At 34.8% G+C, this 21,307-nt stretch overlaps 2 protein-coding genes across 6 annotated transcripts in view; one reads left to right on the top strand and one right to left on the bottom strand.

Annotated features, from left to right (window-relative positions):
* CC2D1B (coiled-coil and C2 domain containing 1B) overlaps positions 1 to 3,898 on the top strand; it is a 32,540-nt gene extending 28,642 nt beyond the window's left edge. For both annotated transcript variants that reach the window (XM_058174952.1, XM_058174953.1), the window contains exons 21-25: positions 172 to 223; positions 1,080 to 1,179; positions 1,758 to 1,848; positions 2,364 to 2,494; positions 2,927 to 3,898. In XM_058174952.1, coding sequence (XP_058030935.1) covers positions 172 to 223; positions 1,080 to 1,179; positions 1,758 to 1,848; positions 2,364 to 2,483 — 363 coding nt within the window. In that variant the 3' untranslated portion in view covers positions 2,484 to 2,494; positions 2,927 to 3,898. The remainder of the gene's footprint in view (positions 1 to 171; positions 224 to 1,079; positions 1,180 to 1,757; positions 1,849 to 2,363; positions 2,495 to 2,926) is intronic.
* The window catches only part of ZFYVE9 (zinc finger FYVE-type containing 9), a 40,774-nt gene continuing 23,296 nt past the window's right edge, over positions 3,830 to 21,307 (bottom strand). For 3 of the 4 annotated variants that reach the window (XM_058174947.1, XM_058174949.1, XM_058174950.1), the window contains exons 8-18: positions 21,101 to 21,223; positions 20,219 to 20,374; positions 15,972 to 16,196; positions 14,527 to 14,609; positions 13,628 to 13,732; positions 11,597 to 11,747; positions 10,646 to 10,726; positions 9,810 to 9,972; positions 8,891 to 8,996; positions 7,561 to 7,737; positions 3,830 to 6,097 (exon numbers count right to left, since the gene is read on the bottom strand). In XM_058174947.1, the coding sequence (XP_058030930.1) occupies positions 5,936 to 6,097; positions 7,561 to 7,737; positions 8,891 to 8,996; positions 9,810 to 9,972; positions 10,646 to 10,726; positions 11,597 to 11,747; positions 13,628 to 13,732; positions 14,527 to 14,609; positions 15,972 to 16,196; positions 20,219 to 20,374; positions 21,101 to 21,223 (1,532 nt within the window). In that variant the 3' untranslated portion in view covers positions 3,830 to 5,935. Of the gene's footprint in view, positions 6,098 to 7,560; positions 7,951 to 8,890; positions 8,997 to 9,809; positions 9,973 to 10,645; positions 10,727 to 11,596; positions 11,748 to 13,627; positions 13,733 to 14,526; positions 14,610 to 15,971; positions 16,197 to 20,218; positions 20,375 to 21,100; positions 21,224 to 21,307 lie in introns of those variants that run through there. The other variant, XM_058174951.1, reaches the window with a different exon arrangement.

Genomic DNA, 21,307 nt, shown 5'->3' on the forward strand with positions numbered 1-21,307 from the left:
ATTTTAGCCTCTTCAATCAGTTATGGACATTTTACTTATGCCACTGTGGTTCATTTTTCCAAAATAAAAACATACAAAACCTTACAAATCTATCATGTTGAGGTAGGGGTTAATTTAGTTGCTTCTTAAATAAATATTTTTGCTTGTATTTCTTTTTTTCTCCAAAACCAGGAACAAGCTCAGAAAAGCAAAACATCAGTGGTTAAAAATACCAACTGCCCAGGTGTGTGCATTGGGTTTTCTTTTATATTTGATGAGAAGCAGAGCCTTCTAATGAATGGTTATTTCAAAACCAGGTGAAAGGGATAATTCTGTTTTACATTCAGCTCTGTTAACCAAATATTGTTGACTGCAGCCTTTCCTAACCTGGCATCCCTTCCAGTGGTTTTCATTTTAAAAATCTGAGCCAAGACCTCTTGATGTCAGAAGCAAAGCTTAAATGAAATTCTTTTAGCTGGAGATCATTCAGCCTTAGGCTTGAGATCTTGTACTAGTTACAGGACTCTAGCAGATGTTCTATGATTCTTACAGCTATTTAGCATAAACCTTATAGCCTAGAATCGCCTTAATAAGATGGGTGGCATAGAAGTCTAATAATAAATAAACCCTATAGCATGTTTTTTTTAAAAAATTGCTTAGATTTATAAAGATCAAAATGATGTCACGCCGCTTCTATTTTAAATGTTTATATGTTTATGGAATAACATTAAGCTAAAAAATAAGGTAAAATTAAGGTACATTCCAGAACCTAAGGGATTTCCAAGTTACACAAATTGTGATAACTTTGATTCCTTAAGCATTCATTTTTCTGCATAGGCAACATGGCACTTTCATTGGGTCATACATGAAAATTCAAACGTGAAAATACAGTTTTTGCAAGGATTCCTGAAATGGATTCCTTGTTTAACCTGGGAACTGCCTGTGGAAATATGATATTTTTTAAGTTGCAGAACTAAACTCAACTCATAGTCATGCAATTCAAAGTGGAAAATATCTTGTTTCTTTTGGACCACTGGCTTCAGGTTCTGCTGGAGATCTGAATGACTAGGTATTTTATGCAACTTTCTTTAAACTTGTAGAATATAATCAGCTATTCAAGTTGAACATTAATCGCAATCACAGAGGTTTTCGAAGAGCAATTCAAACCAAAGGAATCAAATTTGAGATTTTTCACAAAGGGTAAGTGTTCATGACCAGAGGAGGGCAATTCAGTTAGTTGTATGAAACAGAACCAAAATGTTCTGTTTGAAAAAGAGGGGGACACATTCTGACTATTGACTTTTGGAAGTTCTGCTGTGCGTCAAGGAAAACAGGCAGAGAATAATCTTTATGGTATAATTAATCAAGAGTGGACAGATGGGTGGAATATACAGTTAATAAAATAAAAAGAACTTGACATTGTTCTGAAGGGAATCTGTCCCAACAAGCCAAGTTGTAAAATGTTTCCACCAAGTCCCAGCCCCTAGCTCTCGGTGTGTGCGTGTGGGTTGGGGGGTGGGGAACGGAAAGGAAGGGAAAAGACCACTTGTCTATTTTTACTAATTCATTTGGCAGTAAGCTGTGACCATTATTAGCATAAAACATGCAGTTGGTCAGCTTTCTTCTAGTTACCTGTATTTTATAGCCATAATTGAGTCCCAAGAAATTACTGAACCAAAGATTGTCATTTCATGTCCTGAATGAGTATAGAATATTGTTGCTGCTTCCCACCCCAATTGTTACGGGAGCTTAATTTTTGTTTTGATGATTTTCCCCAGGTCTTTTTTCAGGAGTGACAAGCAAGTGGGAGCAGCACATTTGAAACTTGACAAATTGGAATCTGAATGTGAAATTAGAGAGATCATTGAGGTACAATGCCAAGCTTTTTGAAAAGAACTAAATTAAAATGGTATTTTCTTTGTATCATTTTGTATTCTGAAGATATTCTATAAAATGGGATTTTTATCCTTGGCAGTTCATTTATAACGTTTTTCCCCATTCCCTTACATTGTCTTTGCCTATAATATGCTGATTCCAAAATAGTTGGAGGATAAGAAAATCTATTGAAATTTATGTTGAGTGGCTTGGTACAAGAATGAAAGAATTGTGTTGACCAACATAGTTCACCTTCCTTAATCACATCTTCGTCTGCTTATTTCTGTGCAATCTAAATGCAGAAGTTGACTAGAAAATCAAATCACAATCCATACTGTGTATAGAATTGGACATCTTAATGTGATACATTAGTAGGTATTTTGCGGTTTCCAAATAAGCTTTCTGATATATTTGTTCATAGATCTGTAAAATGCTTTAGTGTGTTCAAAGCCACTTCAGTTATCTTGGACTATTTTGTTTTGTTTCAATTACGTCTTTTCTGTCTTAAGGTTTTGGACAGTAGGAAGCCTACCGGAGGCAAACTAGAAGTAAAAGTAAGACTTAGGGAGCCACTTACTGGGCAAGATCTTCAGACAATTACAGAAAACTGGCTAGTCCTTGAACACTAATTCTGCTGAAGGTAGAAGTGTTTATCTTTTCTCTGTAACCGTATAGGTGGAAAAAATGATTTCAGTCCAGTCTTTAACTTGAAATAAGAAGTGTTTTTCATATGCAGATCTGTAACTTCACATTTTTATTTAAAAAACTTTTCGCTTATAGGTTTTTATCGTTTCTACTAAACTCTAAAAAACACCCAAGTAAATTATACAATGGATCACTGTTATCCAACATCAAGTAGTGATAACGCAGTCAGATATATTGTTAGAGATATATGTAAGGAAGTAATTAAAATTTCCCATTACAAGTAATTTTTATGGAATTGCTTTTGAATTGTGTGGTGGAAGTCAGTGTATTTCAGTAATGGATGCTATTTTTATTTACAGTCATAGGATGTTGCTTTATTATTATTATTTATAAAATTGTGTTGACTTTTTCTTCCCTGCACCCACAGATCCAGGAATGCTAAAAGCTGCAGAATGGACTTTACATGGAGTTTCTGCAAGCACCAAAGATGTTCAGTGAATGCACTACTAAACATAACATCTTTATTTTCATAACTATCATATAGTATGAGTTGGTAAGCTTTGTAAGTCTACTACTAGGAATGACGGTACTGATACACAAAGAGACTGACCGATTTTAACCTTTCTTGAGGCTAAAATTGTTGGTAATATATAAATGGTACTTGTTAATGTGACTGCTGACTTGAGCAAACAAAGGACATGTTGGTAAGGGTGGAGAAAAGAGTTTAATAAATAGCAGTATAATTAAGATACGATGCAGCAGCTCCAGTGTTATATAACCTGCAGTGAAGATGTGTTTCCGACCCATGGAATAAATGGATAGTCTTGTTTACTGAAGTATAGGTTAAGCAGCTGTGATTGTATCTCTTTAAATTGCCTGCAGTGAAGATATTAAGTTACTGTACATCTCTTCATATATGCATCCATGTTGCTCAAGTGTGACTAGAGCACAAAAGGGGAGCCTGTATCAAATGTGAGATAGTTAATAGTTCCTTTTTAAATTCTCATTTGTATTCCTTTTGCTCTTCTGTCAACCGAGGCGGGGGGGGTAAAACTGTTTACTGTTTAATATCAAGATTTTGATCTGGCTTCAGCAAATACAGTAGATCCAGAACAATTGGACTGAAAGTGCAAGACAATTGTTGCCTGCCTCCTAAATAGAACAAGCAACTAGGGATCCAAATTATCTTTCTTTTTCTCCCAGTTTCATGGCTTCCAGCAAGGGAGTTGCAGAAGATTTCCACAATATGTGTGTGATTTCATATATACACTTAAGTCTGCCATGCAGCCAGCATTCATTTCTGTCTTAAGTCAGTGGAGACAATGCAGCATTCTGTTGTAATTTTAATAAATTTAATATACAAAACTACATGTTGAAAATAAAAATATAATATGCAGTCTTTGCAGTGTTAACTGAATTTTAAAAGTACATTTTTTTTCTTTAAACAAGTACTCGGTTCTTAACAATATGGTAATCTTAAAGTCATTTAAAGGCTGTGGTTGAAGCAAACCAGTCAATAGAATTTTGCACAAACATAGCCCAAACAAATGATTTTCTGCAGAGGGATGAAAAGTTCAGCCTTTCTCCATTTGTCAATAACTTTAATGCAAAACTAAGTTATTGAAAAGCTTGCTTCTATGGTGAAACTGGGATGCAGCTAATAAAGTAAGAATCTACAGCAGTTGTAAAGAGCAATTGTATTAACTTTGGCAATTCAGCCTGTAAAACAATGCTATTGCAGAAGGAGAGAAAGCTTATAAGGAACTTGAGTTTATGTGCAAGGAAAAGAATAAGAAACTTAAAATTGCTTTGCAAGACCCTTGTTTTGCACATGATTTCACAAGTGCTCATTAATGTCTGTCCAATTCCCTCTTGCGTGACTATACATTGAACAACATATATAGGTTTAGCATTACATGACCTATATATGGGACTAACTTTTAATTGTTAGAAGATTCATTTTCTGTCCTTCAGTTCAAGGCTTTGATCTAATTCCCTTGCCATCTTTTCTGCTAGTTGCAGTTTAGCATCAGCTGTGTTATTTATTTTTTTTACAAATTTAAGGATGCAGAGACAATTTATTCTAAAATGAAATCTACACATGTTCATGTACATGGCTATCTACAGAGAAAAATTAGTTATAGCTGCCACTGTTTTCCATACTTGAATTGTAATACAAATTTGCTAGTCCATTGTCTAATCTTCGTTTAGTAAAGCTCAATCTTTCTCCTTGCATTTTTAAAGATAGCTACTCATTTGGATAGCCCTGTCCAAGTGATATCTGAATTTATTTTCTCAATCTTTTGACAACTTTCTGCTTGTTACTGTTTTCTCAGGAAATGTAGTGTTAACAGGAAAATGCTCAAATTCTCTTGCTGACTGTCACTGCCAGCCTGATATGTTTTCGCAAGAAGGTTCAACCTGCTTGCCTGCTCAGAGTTCATTCCAGTGAGGCAAGGTGCAAGCTTTCCAACTTGCAGCTAAAGCAAATCATGGAACAGTAGGCAAACTTGCTAGAATTCTCAGAGGATAGCTTTATATAGTGGTGCTACTATAAAGTGCAAGGTTAATGCTATGGACTGCTTAAGTAGAATACATACCTATCAAACAATGTTAAAAAGTGTGTTCCTTTAAAAGAAGGATCAGCTGAAAAGAACAGCAATTTCATGTAGTTGCTCATTCAAGACTGAAGAAACCTGCCAAAGGCATAAGACTTACTAAAGTGCAGAAAAGAAAAGAAAATTCTTACAGCAGGTTTGCCAATTTCATTCTTAAATGAGACCAAAAAAAAAAAAAAAAAGTAAAGCACAGAAAATGCAGGCTTAATTTACATATAATTTTTGGAAAGATTTCTGCTTTGGGCAGATGTAAAAGTTATCTTCCTGATGTGTGTCTTTCTTTCTGAACCTCTCTGAAGAATAGCCCAGCATGTCCTGGAGGTACTCTGACCAATAAAGTGGTCACAATAATGTAAACAATATATTTTAAATGTCTAGAGAAATTAACCATAAACAGCAGTAGAATGAGGTCAGAATGGAGGTCTTGATTGTTTCTCCTTAAGAAGTTTATCTACAAAAGTTACATGTTGACACATGTCTTTTCCTTATTCCCCAAGTGGTCTCTGCATTCTTTTGAGCATCAAAATACATGACTGCAATTGCCTTAAAACATGACCATTATTGGTTTCTATTTCTATTCATAACAAATGTGTGTTAGCTGCAAAGATAGCATAGCCATTTTTTGTAACATAGAAGCTGCCCTGATCCTGTTTGTTGACAAATGCATAGACAATTCAGAATTATGGAACAACTGTTCTCACCCACCCACCCCACCCCTCACAATAGTGTTAACTAAAAGCTTAATTTTCCAGTTTTAAAGTGCAAATGATTCAGATACAACTGCTGCTGGAACAGGTCTGAAAGAAAATGAAGTCCTTTTATGAGATGTTTTCCAGAATATAAAAAATAAGCTCCATTATGACTGGGCCCTCGCTCAGCTGGCATGCCCCTCCATGAATCACTGGAACTAAGGCACTGTCCAGATCATTCATGTACTGAACAGGCAGCGGCTGGCCATTGCTCCCAGCCTGGTAGCCAACCTAAAAAGAAAGAAAAGAACATGCTTCAGAGTGGATAGGCCAAGAGCATCAAGAAACATTATTTATTTCACAATATTTAGAGATCAACTGAATCCTACAGGCTTTGAGTAGTTTATAGGTTAAGAAACAAGTGAAAACAAAATAATAATAAAGTAGTTGCATAGATATTTATTGGGGGTGGGGAATGGTTATACTTATTGTCTGAAGCATCAGACTCAGGAATAGTGAGCCTTTAGAAGAGATGTTCAAATTATAATACTGTATCAAAAATAAACTTTAGCTGAGTTTCCAGAAATATAATATTGTAGGCAAATGAAACGAAAGCATATCAACATTGAAAATGTGGGCTCTAAAGTGATAGCACTACCAAAAGAGATACAGATCAAAATTAGGGAATAAAGAGTGTGGAAAAGCTGATGACATAGTTTCCCTGTAGGCATCCTTGACTTACGACCACATTTGGGACCGGAATTTCTGTCATTGAGCGGTGCAGTTATGCGAGTCATTTAACAAGTGCAATCATTGCAAAAAAGATAGTAAAAATATGACCAATTTAGCTATCCCTTTTGCCAGTGGTTAAGTCAACCACTGAGGTCATTAAATGAATCACACAGTCATTAAGTGAATCCAGCTTCCCTCATTGACTTCACTAAAAACTGGCTGGGAAGGTCACAAATGCCAATCACATGACTCTGGGACACTGCAACTGTCACAAAATCGTGCAGGTTGCCAAATGTCCTGATACAATCACACGACTGCAGGAACACTGTGGCAATCATAAGTGTGAGAACTCAGTTTTTCCATCACTATTGAAACTTAGAATATTCTCTAAACAGTCATGTCAAAAACTACCTGTAAGTATTATAGACAAAAATTATTTCAGAAAGCAGCCTCAAAATTATGCATATCATTATACAACACAATTAGAGGTGGAGTTACTAATATATATACTCTAATTACAGGCACTGGTCAACTTCAAAAGGAGCTGGAATTGACACTGCACTGTATGCATTACTGATTATGGCGTCAAGCATCACATTAATAAATATTTCTGCTATTCATTATAGGAATCCGATTTTTATCATGTTTCTGTGAAAGTCTGAAAAATGGTGCCACTGTTTTAAAGAATCCACTCATTAACGTTAATGTGGGTCTTAAACCAAAAGCAGGCAGAAGCCTGAAAAATTCAAGCTACCTTAATAAACATCAAAGAATGTTGGCATTTTTCCAAGATCCAAAACTCTTCTGAAGCATTCTTAAAATATGTACAATTTTATTACTGATACTATATCAATTTGGATTCTACATTATCTTTTGGTCCTGATCTTATAGTCTGCCTCATCCCTTTCCTCTAGCAAGGAACCTCCAGCGGATCCTATTCATTAAACAAATAGCAAAAATTCTTTTATTCATGTGCTCATACCAAATTAGCAAAAAGTATTTCCTCCAGAATTATTACTTACTTGATCAGTATCGAGTGTAACTCGTAGACCCAGCTTGGTCATTCCATCTTCTTTCAGCAGCTTCAGATGTGGGCATAAGGCCAGGCAGAAAGCCTTAGCCACATTCTCAGTCAGTCTGCTATGATCAGCTGGGTCACTCAGACCATTATGTTGGTCATCATTTTCCAAAAAGAAAACCTTAGCATAAAAAGAAGTGTCCCATATGTCAGCCCCAATAAATATAAATGTTTATAATGCTGCATTGCAACACTAGTTGTATATCGGAGTATATCGCTGTATATCAGTGACTACAGGACCTCTTTTGATGCCATATGCTAAATAAACAGCAGTTTGGCAACTCAAAAATGTTGACAATTTTTTAAAAATAATTCAGTTAATGGCAAGTGCAATCTAAGGAATGAAATAAGGAGGACAGAGTAAACGTTAGGCATCATGCAGTGAAATAAGATGACTGTCAAATGTCTTAATATCAGAAATAAAATCATTCTACTTATTTTTTGATAGACATTGTGGCACATCAAGATAGCTTTCACAATTAAAAATGAAAGCTTGCCTTTAAAAATAATTACATTTCTGTTCAAGGCATCTATTCATACCATTAGTATCATGAAAGAAAAGAAATTAGAAGATAAACATGTCTTTAAAAGTGACCTTAATAAAGTTTTATAGCTGTAGTTACGACATACAAGTATGCTTGCAGCCATTCCAAACCACACACAATTGGTTTCTCATAAATAAATATTAAGAAGGAATTTGTTCACATTCAACTGTAGAATAATTGGTAGAATATTATGCAAATTATGCTCTATTTCTGATAACGAAAGGATTTTTCCATATAGGTATCTATGTAAAACTTATTTATTGTTGCAATTATATATTATCTTTTCTCTTCAAAGCTTAAGGCAGCATACATGGGGATATACCCTGATAATTTTGTGAAGCAGATTAAGCTGATAGAGTCTACCTCACAATCAACCAATGAGCTGTGGTGGCGCAGTGGTTAGAATGCAGTACTGCAGGCTAAGTCATTGCTCACTCCAGGAGTTTGACTGGCTCAAGATTGACTCAGCCTTCCATCCTTCCGAGGTCAATAAAATGAGGACCCAGATTGTTGGGGGCAATATGCTGACTCTGTAAACCGCTTAGAGAGGACTGTAAAGCAGTATATAAATCTAAGAGCTATTGCTACTGCGATCACGTAAGGACTTGAATGTGCATCTTCCAAGTCAAGTCTAACTATAACACTGCACTGGCTCTCATATATATGAGTTATGATCACATAATAGTAAAGATTCTAGCTGTTACATACAAAGCAATGTGATTTCCTCACCTCTGTCCACCTAATGACCTTCCCATTTGCTTTATATTCTGATCCATGGAATATCTTCACACTTATTATAGACTCCATAGATTTCCCATCAATAGGACTTACAACACTAGAATGTGGAAGGAAGAGACAGCTCTATTAGCAGTAGGACTTAATACACTGCTTTAAGTAATGTCTTCATATGCTTAAGTAATTATCAATGCTGGTCCAATTTTAAAAACAATGTAAAACACTAGGTCTGTTAATCAAGGTAAATTCATATAAAAGAATTATGAAGCAAATTGAAATAGGAACAGTTAAAATATGCTTCATATTTATAATAGCTTATCTGAAATATCACCAGATAGTTTTTACGTGAAACAGCTTTCGTCCAAGCACCTATTTCTGATCAAGTAAATGTCTTAAAGTGCTTAAACATAAATTATAGAAACGCCAAAAACCATCCACACAATTGTTGAAAGTATGGTTGCATCTCTGCTGTATATGAGAAATTCTCTGAGAGAATCTTTAATGAATGTTCTTGGCTATTCTAGTTTAAACCGCCCCCCCCCTCCCGCAATACACACATATACACAAAAAATATATGTACTATAGATTAGTAAATGAAGCTACTGGTTTTGAATGTAGGCTTTAAACATGGACAGTATATGAAACGTCATGTAAGAGACATTATCTAAGTTAACCTAAATATTCCAACAAGCATGCCCTATCAGGAAACACAACTCTGGCTGGGTAAAAAAAAAACAACAGGTTAGTACACACTATCCAGACATTCCTACTGTCCAATTTATTCCTCCTTTTGGCAATGCAGGAAGTAGCATTATGTACAGGTATTCCTGTTGGTTCACATGATAATTATAACTCAGCGTTATGTGTGAAGCAATTCAACAAAACTAAATAAAACAAAAAGTTGTTAAGGTACCCTTTGTTGAAGTTTTTATCATCATCCACCCACTGAATATGCACATGCTCTTGAGGTTCTTCAGCATCCATTTTTCCACAAGAAATTGTAAAGTCTTTCATCTCCCTCAGAGCTTGCCTCAGGGAATCCATATTTTCAGCTGTTATCTGTACCATCACACCATCTACATATGAAAAGATACAAGCACTTAACAAAATTCCAACAATATATCGCTGGAATGGCATGTAAAGTATGAAAAAGGAGAGCCTAATATCCTGACTTTCACAAATATCATGTATTATTATATAGATGGAGAACCAGTTTGGCGTGGTGGTTATCAGGCTAGAAAGTGGGACCTCAGGTGTTGAATTTGCCTGTAGCATTGTGTAAAAAAACATTCAAGAACATTAAAAATTAAGAACAATAAATAGGCTACATTAATTTCCATTATTACCTGAATCTATTCTTAGCTTTATATTCATCTTTAAAGAAATGGCAGATTTGGTACAGTAAGAATAATGCATAATTTAAAGATATATTTAATCCTTCATTAAGCAATTGTTTGTCTATAAAAGAATCATCAGTGACCATTTACATCTATTTTTGTGAACCTGAAATAGTATCCATGCCTCTAATATAGTACTATACACTTCGACAAGAATTTGAAAACTGAACTGGATTAGATTCTAGAAAAACATCATTCTACAGGGATGGTTAAAAAAAATAGTGTGTAATCTGTAAACTTTTATCATTGTGCAATTGTTAATTGTTATTGGCTTGCTTTTTTATGAAATCTGTTTTGCAAAGCAGTTTACTTATACTTTTATAAATGAACAAATAAAGGACTGAAATCTTACCTTCTACAATACTGGACTTTGCAAGATAGCCTGAAGATGATTTTAAAGCTCCACTAAATACAAAGAAGCTGGCTCCAGTCACTGCAACAATGAGACACAGTAAAATGTAAATATAAAACATCCATTTAATTCAATAGCAAAACAACGAACAATCGAAGCAAAAAATAAATTATGCAACTACTATGTTTAAAGAAAAATATAAACTATATATTTTAGGCAAACGGAAATGTTCTGGGAAATTTGAGAGTTAAAAGGATACTTGATCACGATTAACTCATTTTACATTCTGTTTTACAAAATGTACATTTATTATTGTGTTCTCCACTCCATGCCCATGTTGAAGACCTTACTAGTTTGGGTCATGAACCCACATGCAAAATTTTGCTCAGAGAAAGACTACAAAAAAAATATATACACAAACTTAAAGATTCTATTAGAGAAAGACAAGTCTTATTCTGGCAAGTTTAACAAATGTTCCTTAATGATGCTTTAGTTTTAAGACAATAGGAAACAAAAGAGTACCAAAATTCAACAAACTTAAAGTCCAATTCCAAAATTCCAATATCAAGAAATAATTGAAGTCTGATGACTAGTTTAGGAACCTGCAAATTCTGCCTTTGTATTTCATATATTGATGGATTCATATATTGATGAATTTTCATCTATTGATGAATATATATATTCATGTATTTCATACCTTGATGAAGGTATCTTTTCTTTTATGTACACTGAGAGCGTATGTACCAAGACAAATTCCTTGTGTGTCCAATCACACTTGGCCAATAAAAATTCTATTCTATTCTATTCTATTCTATTCTATTCTATTCTATTCTATTCTATTCTATTCTATTCTATATACTTATGAAATTAAAGATCAATAGCAGCTTTAAAAACGAAAGAAAATAATTCAAGAAATCAACATTTATATAGAAAACACTCAACAACTCTCACCCTTCCTTGGTTGATTATGAATACTGATGGCCTGAGTCTGATAGTTGCCATCATCATTCTGCACACAAACCAGATGTGAGTCTGCTCTCTCATTGAAGCATGCACCACCTGCTAAAACATGCTCATTGGATTTGTTCATGGCTTTCATCATCTGTAACAAACGCCCCAAAATAGAGCATCTGCCATTAATGTATAATATGGGCTATGATTTAAAGACAAACATTTTGATACTTTGGACAATATCCCCCCAGGATTATATCTTGAGGACAATATGTACAGTATTGAATTATTATAAACCCTTTAGAATTTTTCATAATCTTGATCTACAAAGTCCTATAATGTGATCAGAGCTTCATCTAAATACTACTGGATGCTGGTTAAACAAACAACATCCAAAGCCCTTACCCACATCTTTCCCTTTGGTGAATAACCTGAGCCACATTCATTTTCTCTGTTGGACAAAATATACGAATAGAAGATAATCAGCTCTCTTACAAAGGATGAATTGGTTAAATGTTCCAATCAGATAGCTATCCGATGCGAGACACCGAATGAGAGGTCTCACAATTAGAATTTACTCTTCATGAAATAGGTTTGTGGAAGTAAATCATTGATTAAAAGAGATTTCTGCAAACTTCAAAAAAGTGTCATCAGTGCTCACAAGGTCAAAATGGCAGTAGTATCACGGCCAGAGGCTTTGCCCTTTCCTGATTCAAATCCAAGCAACAAAACACAGCTTTCTAACAATAGAACATCATACCAACCATAATGCATGGTGATGAAAATAAAATTGCTAGTAATCAAGGGAAACAATGGTGTCTAGATTGTATCTGCAATTTCTACAGGATATGACTTTATCTTATCGATTGATAAGATAAAGTTTAAATACATGTGAGTCATACAGAAATACTACAATCTTAAATGCATGAGTAAATTTACACTAAAATGTAATGTCTAGGCACAAGAAATTTCACACGTTGGAATGATTGACCTTAACCAATTTGAAATACTATAGTATGAGCTGAAGTGAATAATTCATGCAATATAACCCACAAATACCAATGACTTGAAGCAGCAAAGACTATTTCTGTAGGTAATAATACTACCTCCAAGCTGAGCTAATGTGTAAGATTGATCAATAGACATGGAAAATGTTTGGCTAAAATAGTTGTGGCAGAAAAGGTGCCACTATTCACTAATTCTAAGTTTCACATACTTCCCCCCGCCCCAGATATAGTGAATGGTGGCTCAATGTGTGACATGAAATGGCAATTTTGGGTGTTGTTTGTTTAAACAGAGCTTAGATATTCAGATTACGTTAAGGGATACAATACTATAGGATTATAGATAAACAGTAAACAGTTCATAGATTTAATTCATCATTGGAAACCCTTAGCAAAATCATGTCAAAGGTAATTATTTTTAGATATTTTTCTCCAACCGTCTTTAAAACACAAATAATATTAATTATTTGGTAGTATATTTATCAGTTAAATTAATTAAAAAAGGATTTACTTATAAAGTATAGTAAAACAAATCATTTTTTAAAATGAGCACTTAGACAACAGTAATATCAATAAGAATTTCATTTAATAAAACTCTTTGTAATGGATTTCAAAACTGAGTGTACTAATTCAGCTTCAATCGCAACAATACACGAGCACACAATAGATTTAAGCTTAATGTGAACCGTTCCAATCTTGATTGCAGAAAATATGACTTCAGTAACAGAGTTGTTAATGCCTGGAATGCGCTACCTGACTCTGTGGTCTCTTCCCAAAATCCCCAAAGCTTTAACCAAAGACTATCTACTATTGACCTCACCCCATTCCTAAGAGGACTGTAAGGGGCGTGCATAAGAGCACCAACATGCCTACCATTCCTGTCCTAATGTTCCCTTTGATTGTATCCAATTCGTATAGTTATTCCATGTTTATGCTTATATATATGCTTATATATCGTATAGTTATTTCATGCTTATGCTTATATATACTGTTGTGACAAATAAAATAAATAAATAAATAAAAATACCTCGTTATATCTGTTACTGGGAATTTTTATGCTTGTTTTTCTGACTTCCATATCAACCACTAAGCCTTGGACAACTGGTAATGTATACTGGTAATTCCTGAAGTCCTGGCACACAGAGAATAACCAAAATCATAATAGCTACTGATCATAATCAAACTTTAACATTTCATATATTTTGAATTGTACAGAAATATTTTAATAACATGCTGCATTAAATTCTATTGTAATAACTACCATCTTATTATTCTGTAAAAAATAGCAAAGCATATAGTTGATTTCAGAGGCGATATGAAAAATCAAAGAGATATAAAAGATAACGTTTCCAGTGAGATACTTTCTTAAATGACAACTGTACAACAGAATTAAATTAAAATATTGACCTGATGAGTAATAGTAGGAAGATAGCACCCATATGACTAGCTATTTCCTCCCACCCAACCTTCCTTCCAAAAGTCTGCTTCCGGAAGACTGAGAATACACTATTCATTTAAGCATAAATGCATTTACATTTAGCACAAATCTTTTAAATGTAGAAAAAGATACACTCAAAATATTATTTTGGTTTCAGAAAGCAACAGTTTTATTTAGGCAAACATACCTATATCTTCTGAATTTAGAAATACCATTAAAAACCTCTTCATTTATTTACATCTTAACATGAGTGTATCTAATATGAGCAGTATATCTATAGCTAAATGAAGATACAATTCAAATCTTAAGATATGTTTAAGGTCACATATTTAGTAATATATACACAAATAAAAGAAAAAGCCTGTAATCTAATTCTGGAACTTTTCAACATAATTGTGTATGTAAATGAGAATACCAAAACATAACACAGTTTCTTTATTAAATATGACAGAGCAAATGAAAAACCAATCCTTGTAATTATTACTTACCGCAAGAAGATTCATAATTGTGTGACCAGTCTCACCAAACAATGGTTTACGAAATCTGACACTGAAAAGTGGACATGGATACACTAAAAAGAAACCCCCAAAAATTCAGATTTATTTTCTGAAATGTTTACTTAAACAGTTTTGTATATGTTGCTACAAAAGTAGATAAAGGTAAAGGTTCCCCTCGCACATATGTGCTAATTGTTCCCAACTCTAGGGGGCAGTTCTCATCTCTGTTTCAAAACAGAAGAGCCAGTGCTGTCCGAAGACGTCTCCGTGGTCATGTGGCCGACATGAATCAATGCTAAAGGCGCACGGAATGCTGTTACCTTCCCACCAAAGGTGGTCCTTATTTTTCTCCTTGCACTTTTTACCTGCTTTCGACCTGCTAGGTTGGCAGAAGCTGGGACAAGTAACAGGAGCTCACCCCGTTACATGGCACTAGGGATTCGAACTGCTGAACTGCCAACCTTTCGATTGACAAGCTCAGTGTCTTAGCTACTGAGGCACTATGTCCCCCTTTACCTCTATTATCACACATAAAAAGGCAACTGGAATCGTTATATCATTTTAGTGCCTCGCTAATCAAGAATTTTTATTAAAACATATGTGCCTTGTGCTGAATTAAAACATCAAAGGTACATTGGGTTAAAATACCAGTTTTTTCTAGCAGCACTTTCTATGTATTTATTTACACAGAGCAACTGCAAATAAGTACCTGTCTTTCTATCTATCATTTAGTTGACTTAAGTTTCATTTGCCTCTTCAATAAGTAGACATACAAAAGAAACACTGAGTGATGACTTATATTCCCTATATTCATTAAGAAATATTAAGAAATAATCTATATTCATTAAGAAATATGCTACTAATATAGTTGATTCTGTAACTGAATTTGCCTTGTTGTAATTCTTATGGGTAATAGATAAATAAATAATAAATGTGTAATAAGCACACAAAGAAAAAACATGCAATATTATTTATTTAAAAACTTAAGAAGATTTTTAGTGAAAGAAAAATTAATGTTATTAGATTCTAGTCAAGAAGAAAAAACAAAACCTATGTTCACATAGTATGTTAAGATCCAATGATTAACTTCCAATTTGCCTTACTCTGCTTTGCTGAATAAGGTATCATTTGCTGGATTCACACATCAAGCTAAGCCATAAAACCACACTCTATAAACCACATGGCTTAGTTTACAGAACATATTATGCAAGCTCATTGTATTATAGCTTAATTTGATGTTGGAACTACACCTGGTTCCCTTTATGTGAACACAATAAACTCCTTTCATAGAATAGAACCAAAATAAAAAACTAGAATGTTATTACCCAAAAGTGTTGCGACCCAAAAGAGACTCAAATTCTTTTCTATATCATTTCATAGGTTTTTCCAAAGTAGTATAAGAAATATTGCTAATTTTTTGAAAAAATAGGACTTACATCTGTATTCAGCTCCGAGTCTTAGCATGAGTCGGATTGGAAAGACTTTAGCCCAAGGAGTCTCCCATTTCTGGATAAGAATCCCAAATAAATATGGTGGGGTGGGAAGCACCAAGTCCTGCAGTGACTGATACGCAGGTGTAACATATAGGAAACCACCATGCTCCTTGCTGCTAAGGAAATTCTGACTGAAAAATGAGTGTCCTAGGTTGCTCACAACATTTCCTACAAAAGCAAAAGTATGGTTACTTTAGCGGTACATATACCATCAAAACAGAAATGTGCATATAATCCTTATTCTACTAATAATCAAAGAACAACACAAATTATTTAATGTTAAAACAGACCAATATTAAATTTTAATTAACATACTAAAGCAAAAGCAAATCAGTCTTTTATTCACTTAACATTGCAACATTTAACGTATCGTTTGTATTCCAAAACAATATTACTCCAAAAAGATTATTCGTGTATCTAGAAGACTGACAGCTGAAACTGGAATCTGAGCACCTTAGTATTTAGGAAAAGTATCAAAATAAAATATATGAATTACGTATGCTTAGGTTATGAATAAATTCATTAAACTTCTCAAGCTCTCCTGCTTTAGTTTATTTATTTATTATTTACATTTCTATACCGCCCTTCTCCGAAGACTCAGGGCGGTTTACAGCCAAAGACATACAAAAATTAAAACACAACATTTGAATTTAAAAATCTGATTCCATAGTCCGAATATTAAAATAACAAGTAATAAAACCACCCATTAAAAATTACCCTTAGGCCAACCCTGCTCAGTGAAACAAAAAAGTCTTGAGCTCGCGCTTAAAGGCCCGGAGGTCGGGAAGAAGGCGTAGCCCCAGAGGCAGTTCGTTCCATAGGGTAGGTGCCCCCACAGAGAAGGCTCTTCCCCTGGGGGCTGCCAGCCGACATTGTTTAGCTGACGGCACTCTGAAGAGACCCTCCCTGTGGGAGCGCACAGGTCAATGGGAGGCTATTGGCGGCAGTAGGCGGTCCCGTAAGTAACCTGGTCCCATGCCATGGAGCGCTTTAAAGGTGATCACCAACACCTTGAATTGCACCCGGAAGACCACCGGCAACCTGTGCAGCTTGTGCAGGAGAGGTGTTATATGGAAGCTCCAAGACGCTCCCTCTATCCCCCGTGCAGCCGCATTCTGTACCAGTTGAAGTCTCCCGGTGCTCTTCAAGGGGATCCCCATGTAGAGAGCATTGCAGTAATCCAGGCAGGAGGTAACGAGGGCATGAGTGACCGTGCATAACGATTCCCAGTCTAGGAAGGGATGCGGCTGGCAGATCAGGCGAACCTGATAAAAAGCTCCCCTGGCGACGGTCGTCAAGTGTTCTTCTAACGACAGCCGTGCATCCAGGAGAACGCCTAAGCTGCGAACCAACTCCCTGGGGGCCAGTGACTTGCCCCCCACAGTCAGCGACGGAACTAGCTGACTGTACTGGGACGCCGGCATCCACAGCCACTCCGTCTTGGATGGGTTGAGTCGAAGTCTGTTCATCCCCATCCAGACCCGAACGGCTTCAAGGCACCGGGACATCACATCGACGGCTTCGTTGGGGTGATCCGAGGTGAAAATGTACAGCTGAGTATCATCAGCGTACAGCTGGCAACTCATCCCAAAACCACGGATGATCTCCCCCAACAGCTTCATATAGTTATCACCCTTAGTTATTATTTCTAACAATCCATTAACATACAAGTCTAGCCTGACACTTAATAAGCCAGAAAACAAGAACTTCCACATACTGAAGTATACTTTGATTGAAGTAATGTATCCCTTATGTTAAAATGAAGAATAAAGGCCACTGGCTTCTTTTGGGAATCCCAGACTTGCCTATATAGCCTACCAGGTACAACGTAGCTTTTGGTTTCAAATGAGACTGGTTAGGCACTGTCACCCAGCTTGGTTTTAAAATAGTAATGAGAGTCAACTCATTACAGTAGACATAAAGTGTCTACATAATACTCTTAAAGAAGTATACATTCTTCTTTACATAAAAAAGATATACAACTCTGGTTACAACTTACTGCGATTTGATAGAGCAGACAGAAAAAGAAAGCTTGTTATACCACATGTATGCTGGTCACAAATCTAAAGTGATTCCTTCAGACTATTTAGGAAGTGCTAGTATGTTAGATCTATTTCTACCCACTCCATAGCCAATGACTCCAAAGCCTTGTAAAACATTGTCAGAATAAAATCCCTGCATTATAGTGCCCAGTAATAGACAAGAAGCAAGATGAACTTTCTTATCTCCATTCTTAAATAACTCCCCCTCCTCTCAAAAAACAACTAGAGTTAGTGATCTCGAGGCAAGAACTAAACTTTAATGTAGCCAAATGACAATCTAAACAGAATGCAAGCTGGCACTATCCTGTAATGCATCATAAATTTTATCAGGTTCAAACAATCCAATCACCGCATACATAGTTTTTAAAAAATCTGTTATTTTTAATTGATTACATTTTGGAATCCTGAGTATTAAAAAAAAGTAAAATGATTTCTTACTTCCCATCCTAATTCCAGTAAGGCGCTGCTTGCATTCCTTTTGGAATGACATTTCGGAAAGAGATAAGCTTAGATCCCACTGTCAATTCATTCAATGAAATACACATATCTACATACCATATCTGAGTTGCTACACTGACAGGTTTAGATATTTGTCTCAAGATATATATGCTCAAAAAAGCAAATAATACAAATCATTTCTATTAAGAAAGCATTTGTTTAATGTTTTTTTCTTATTTCTTTATTTTAGAGCCTCAAACTGAAACTTAAGAAATTCCAATAAGGAACCTGGAATTGTTTCAATATGCAGAGGAACCTTAACTCAGTATTCACATTTGGACAAGTCCCTCACCACAGAAGAGTCTGTAAGCTAGCTTAGGGTACTGAGAATAGTCCATGTAATAAAATTGGGTATGTTCTTCTACAGTGGGAAAATCAGGAAAGTTTAAGAGGAAGAATCAGTAACCTTCTGCCTCACAGCATTTGATACTTGAGGTTCTTTTGGTGAGGAATCCAAATTAAAGCATCTGTACCACCATGAATAATGCTAGGGTTGGCTGTAGAAAATATCACAACTTTACAGAAATGAAGTAGCACAGACATGTGGTATAATATTCTAACAGCACAAAGTATCTAACAGATACTTAGATCACAAAGTATCCTAATTTCTGCTGAAAAAAATCCCTTTGTTATAATGAAAATCCTTTACCAATCCTGCCTTCTTTTAAACTATTGAAAAGTATATATAATTATGGATAATACTTCTATTCTAAGCAAATTTTCTATATATGAAAAACTATTATGATGCAATAATTAGATTCATTGCATCTGTGTCAGATAATAAGATGATTGTGTTAAACTTTGGGTTGATCTAATGCTTTCTTTTCTCTCACATACTATAATGTCATAATCAATATTAAGTATGCTTTGTGCACTACTAAATGAATGTATGTAGGAGGTTATGAATCATGAAGATTATCCACTCACAAAGCAATACTTTTTGCAATCCAACACATAATTCATGAATTAATTTATTTGGGTGAACTAAAGAAAGGTAAAATACTGAATCCTATCCAGGTAAAATTTGCCTATTACAAATAATTCTGTCCCCAAATCCTGTTTCTCACAATATTACAGAACAGTGTGCTCAAAAGGCAATATTCAAAACCAAATTGGGAAGACAATAAATTACGCAAGACCACAAGTGAGAAGAACATTACTACAGCTTGTGAAATGCTGAGGATATTCAAAACAGAGTATGCCAAACCCAGAATCAATTAGTTGATCAATGAATTTTGCATCCAAATTTGTCTGTAAGGCTCCCTCCCTTCACAGGTGGAATTACTTTTTTCAGCACGAAAAATATCAACTTGCATGTATGACTTTCGAGTTTTCTGCAAGCACACAAGATGCAAATGCTAATCCACAGGTCTGTCTTTCTTTCTTTCCTTCCTTCCTTCCCTTCCCTTCCTTCCTTCCTATGAGCCAGCACTTTGTGCTACCAATCTTGGAGGGAAGCTAATACTATTTAGAAATATGAGATATTTAACTGAATACTTTGTTAAGTAGGTATATGCTGCAATTATTTCAAGGTGGATGCTCCCAATCTCCTCAAATATTCCATATGGGTTCAGAACCTCAAAAGGCCTATTTAACAATTTTAAAAGGTGCCATCAATCATAACAGTTTTTAAAATAGCCAGAGTTTTACCTGCCAAGGCATCTTGATAAAGTTGCACAAAGTGGTTAAAAATATCCTTGGGTAAGCATTTTTCATCAGGTAAACATTGGAGAAGAATTACTATTTCTGATTGGCCTACTGCATGCATTCCCTTTGTAGTAAAGCACCAGCATTTCCTGTTCACATCTGCAAAAAAATAAATAAATTAAAGTATTAAGTGAATTTATACACTATAGGATGCTGTTTATCAAAATAAATATTTTATAGCTATTATCCATAAGAAGTATGTATGAGGATCAGGAACACTGCACTGGATGATCAGGAAATTTTTAACTTACAATATTTATGAATCGCCCTAGTTAAGACTTTGAGTGATGTATAATAAAAATACAGAATAAAAACCACCAGCACAATAATGAATAATACCTAAATATATTTAACTCTTCCTTCATGTTATTTTTCTAATTAAAATATTTTTAAAAAGAAACTTGCCAAGTGCTACATAATATTGCATTCTAACCCAATGTCATATTTTCTACAGCAACTGTTAAAAATTAGATGAAATTTTATCACATGTAATCAATTTACACATTTGATGATAGAAATGTAATTTTAACAATTCCATTATTATTCAGAACATTAAACGGGGAGTCTTCTCTATTACATTATTGCCATTTTCCTGAGTCAAGAAATAAATATTACCAATATAAGCAGACCCTTAAAATTTCTAACTGTGTCCCCAACCTCCCCTCCCCCAAAAATCCTACAAATTTTTTCTGACAAACAGTACCTACTAAGACTCTGCCCACTATTAATGAAGAATAATTGTTTGCTAGCAGAAATATAACAACAGAGCATAATTGTACTTAATAGCCAGATACTCAGTATCTACTCAAAATAACTGGGACTTACAATTTACAATTTTAACCATAGACAATAAATTTGCATTTAAAACAAATACAAGAGGATCAGGGCCACCATCTTCCAGCTGTTGCATCACTGATATATGAGATGGTTTTTCTTCTACAGTATAATCTAAAACAAAGAAAGATTATGTATCATTTGCCAAAAAATGTACAAGGTTTTATGTACAAGAAAATCTATTATGTTAGAATCATC

Source organism: Ahaetulla prasina, chromosome 3, assembly GCF_028640845.1.
Source record: "Ahaetulla prasina isolate Xishuangbanna chromosome 3, ASM2864084v1, whole genome shotgun sequence".
Classification (NCBI taxonomy): domain Eukaryota; kingdom Metazoa; phylum Chordata; class Lepidosauria; order Squamata; family Colubridae; genus Ahaetulla; species Ahaetulla prasina.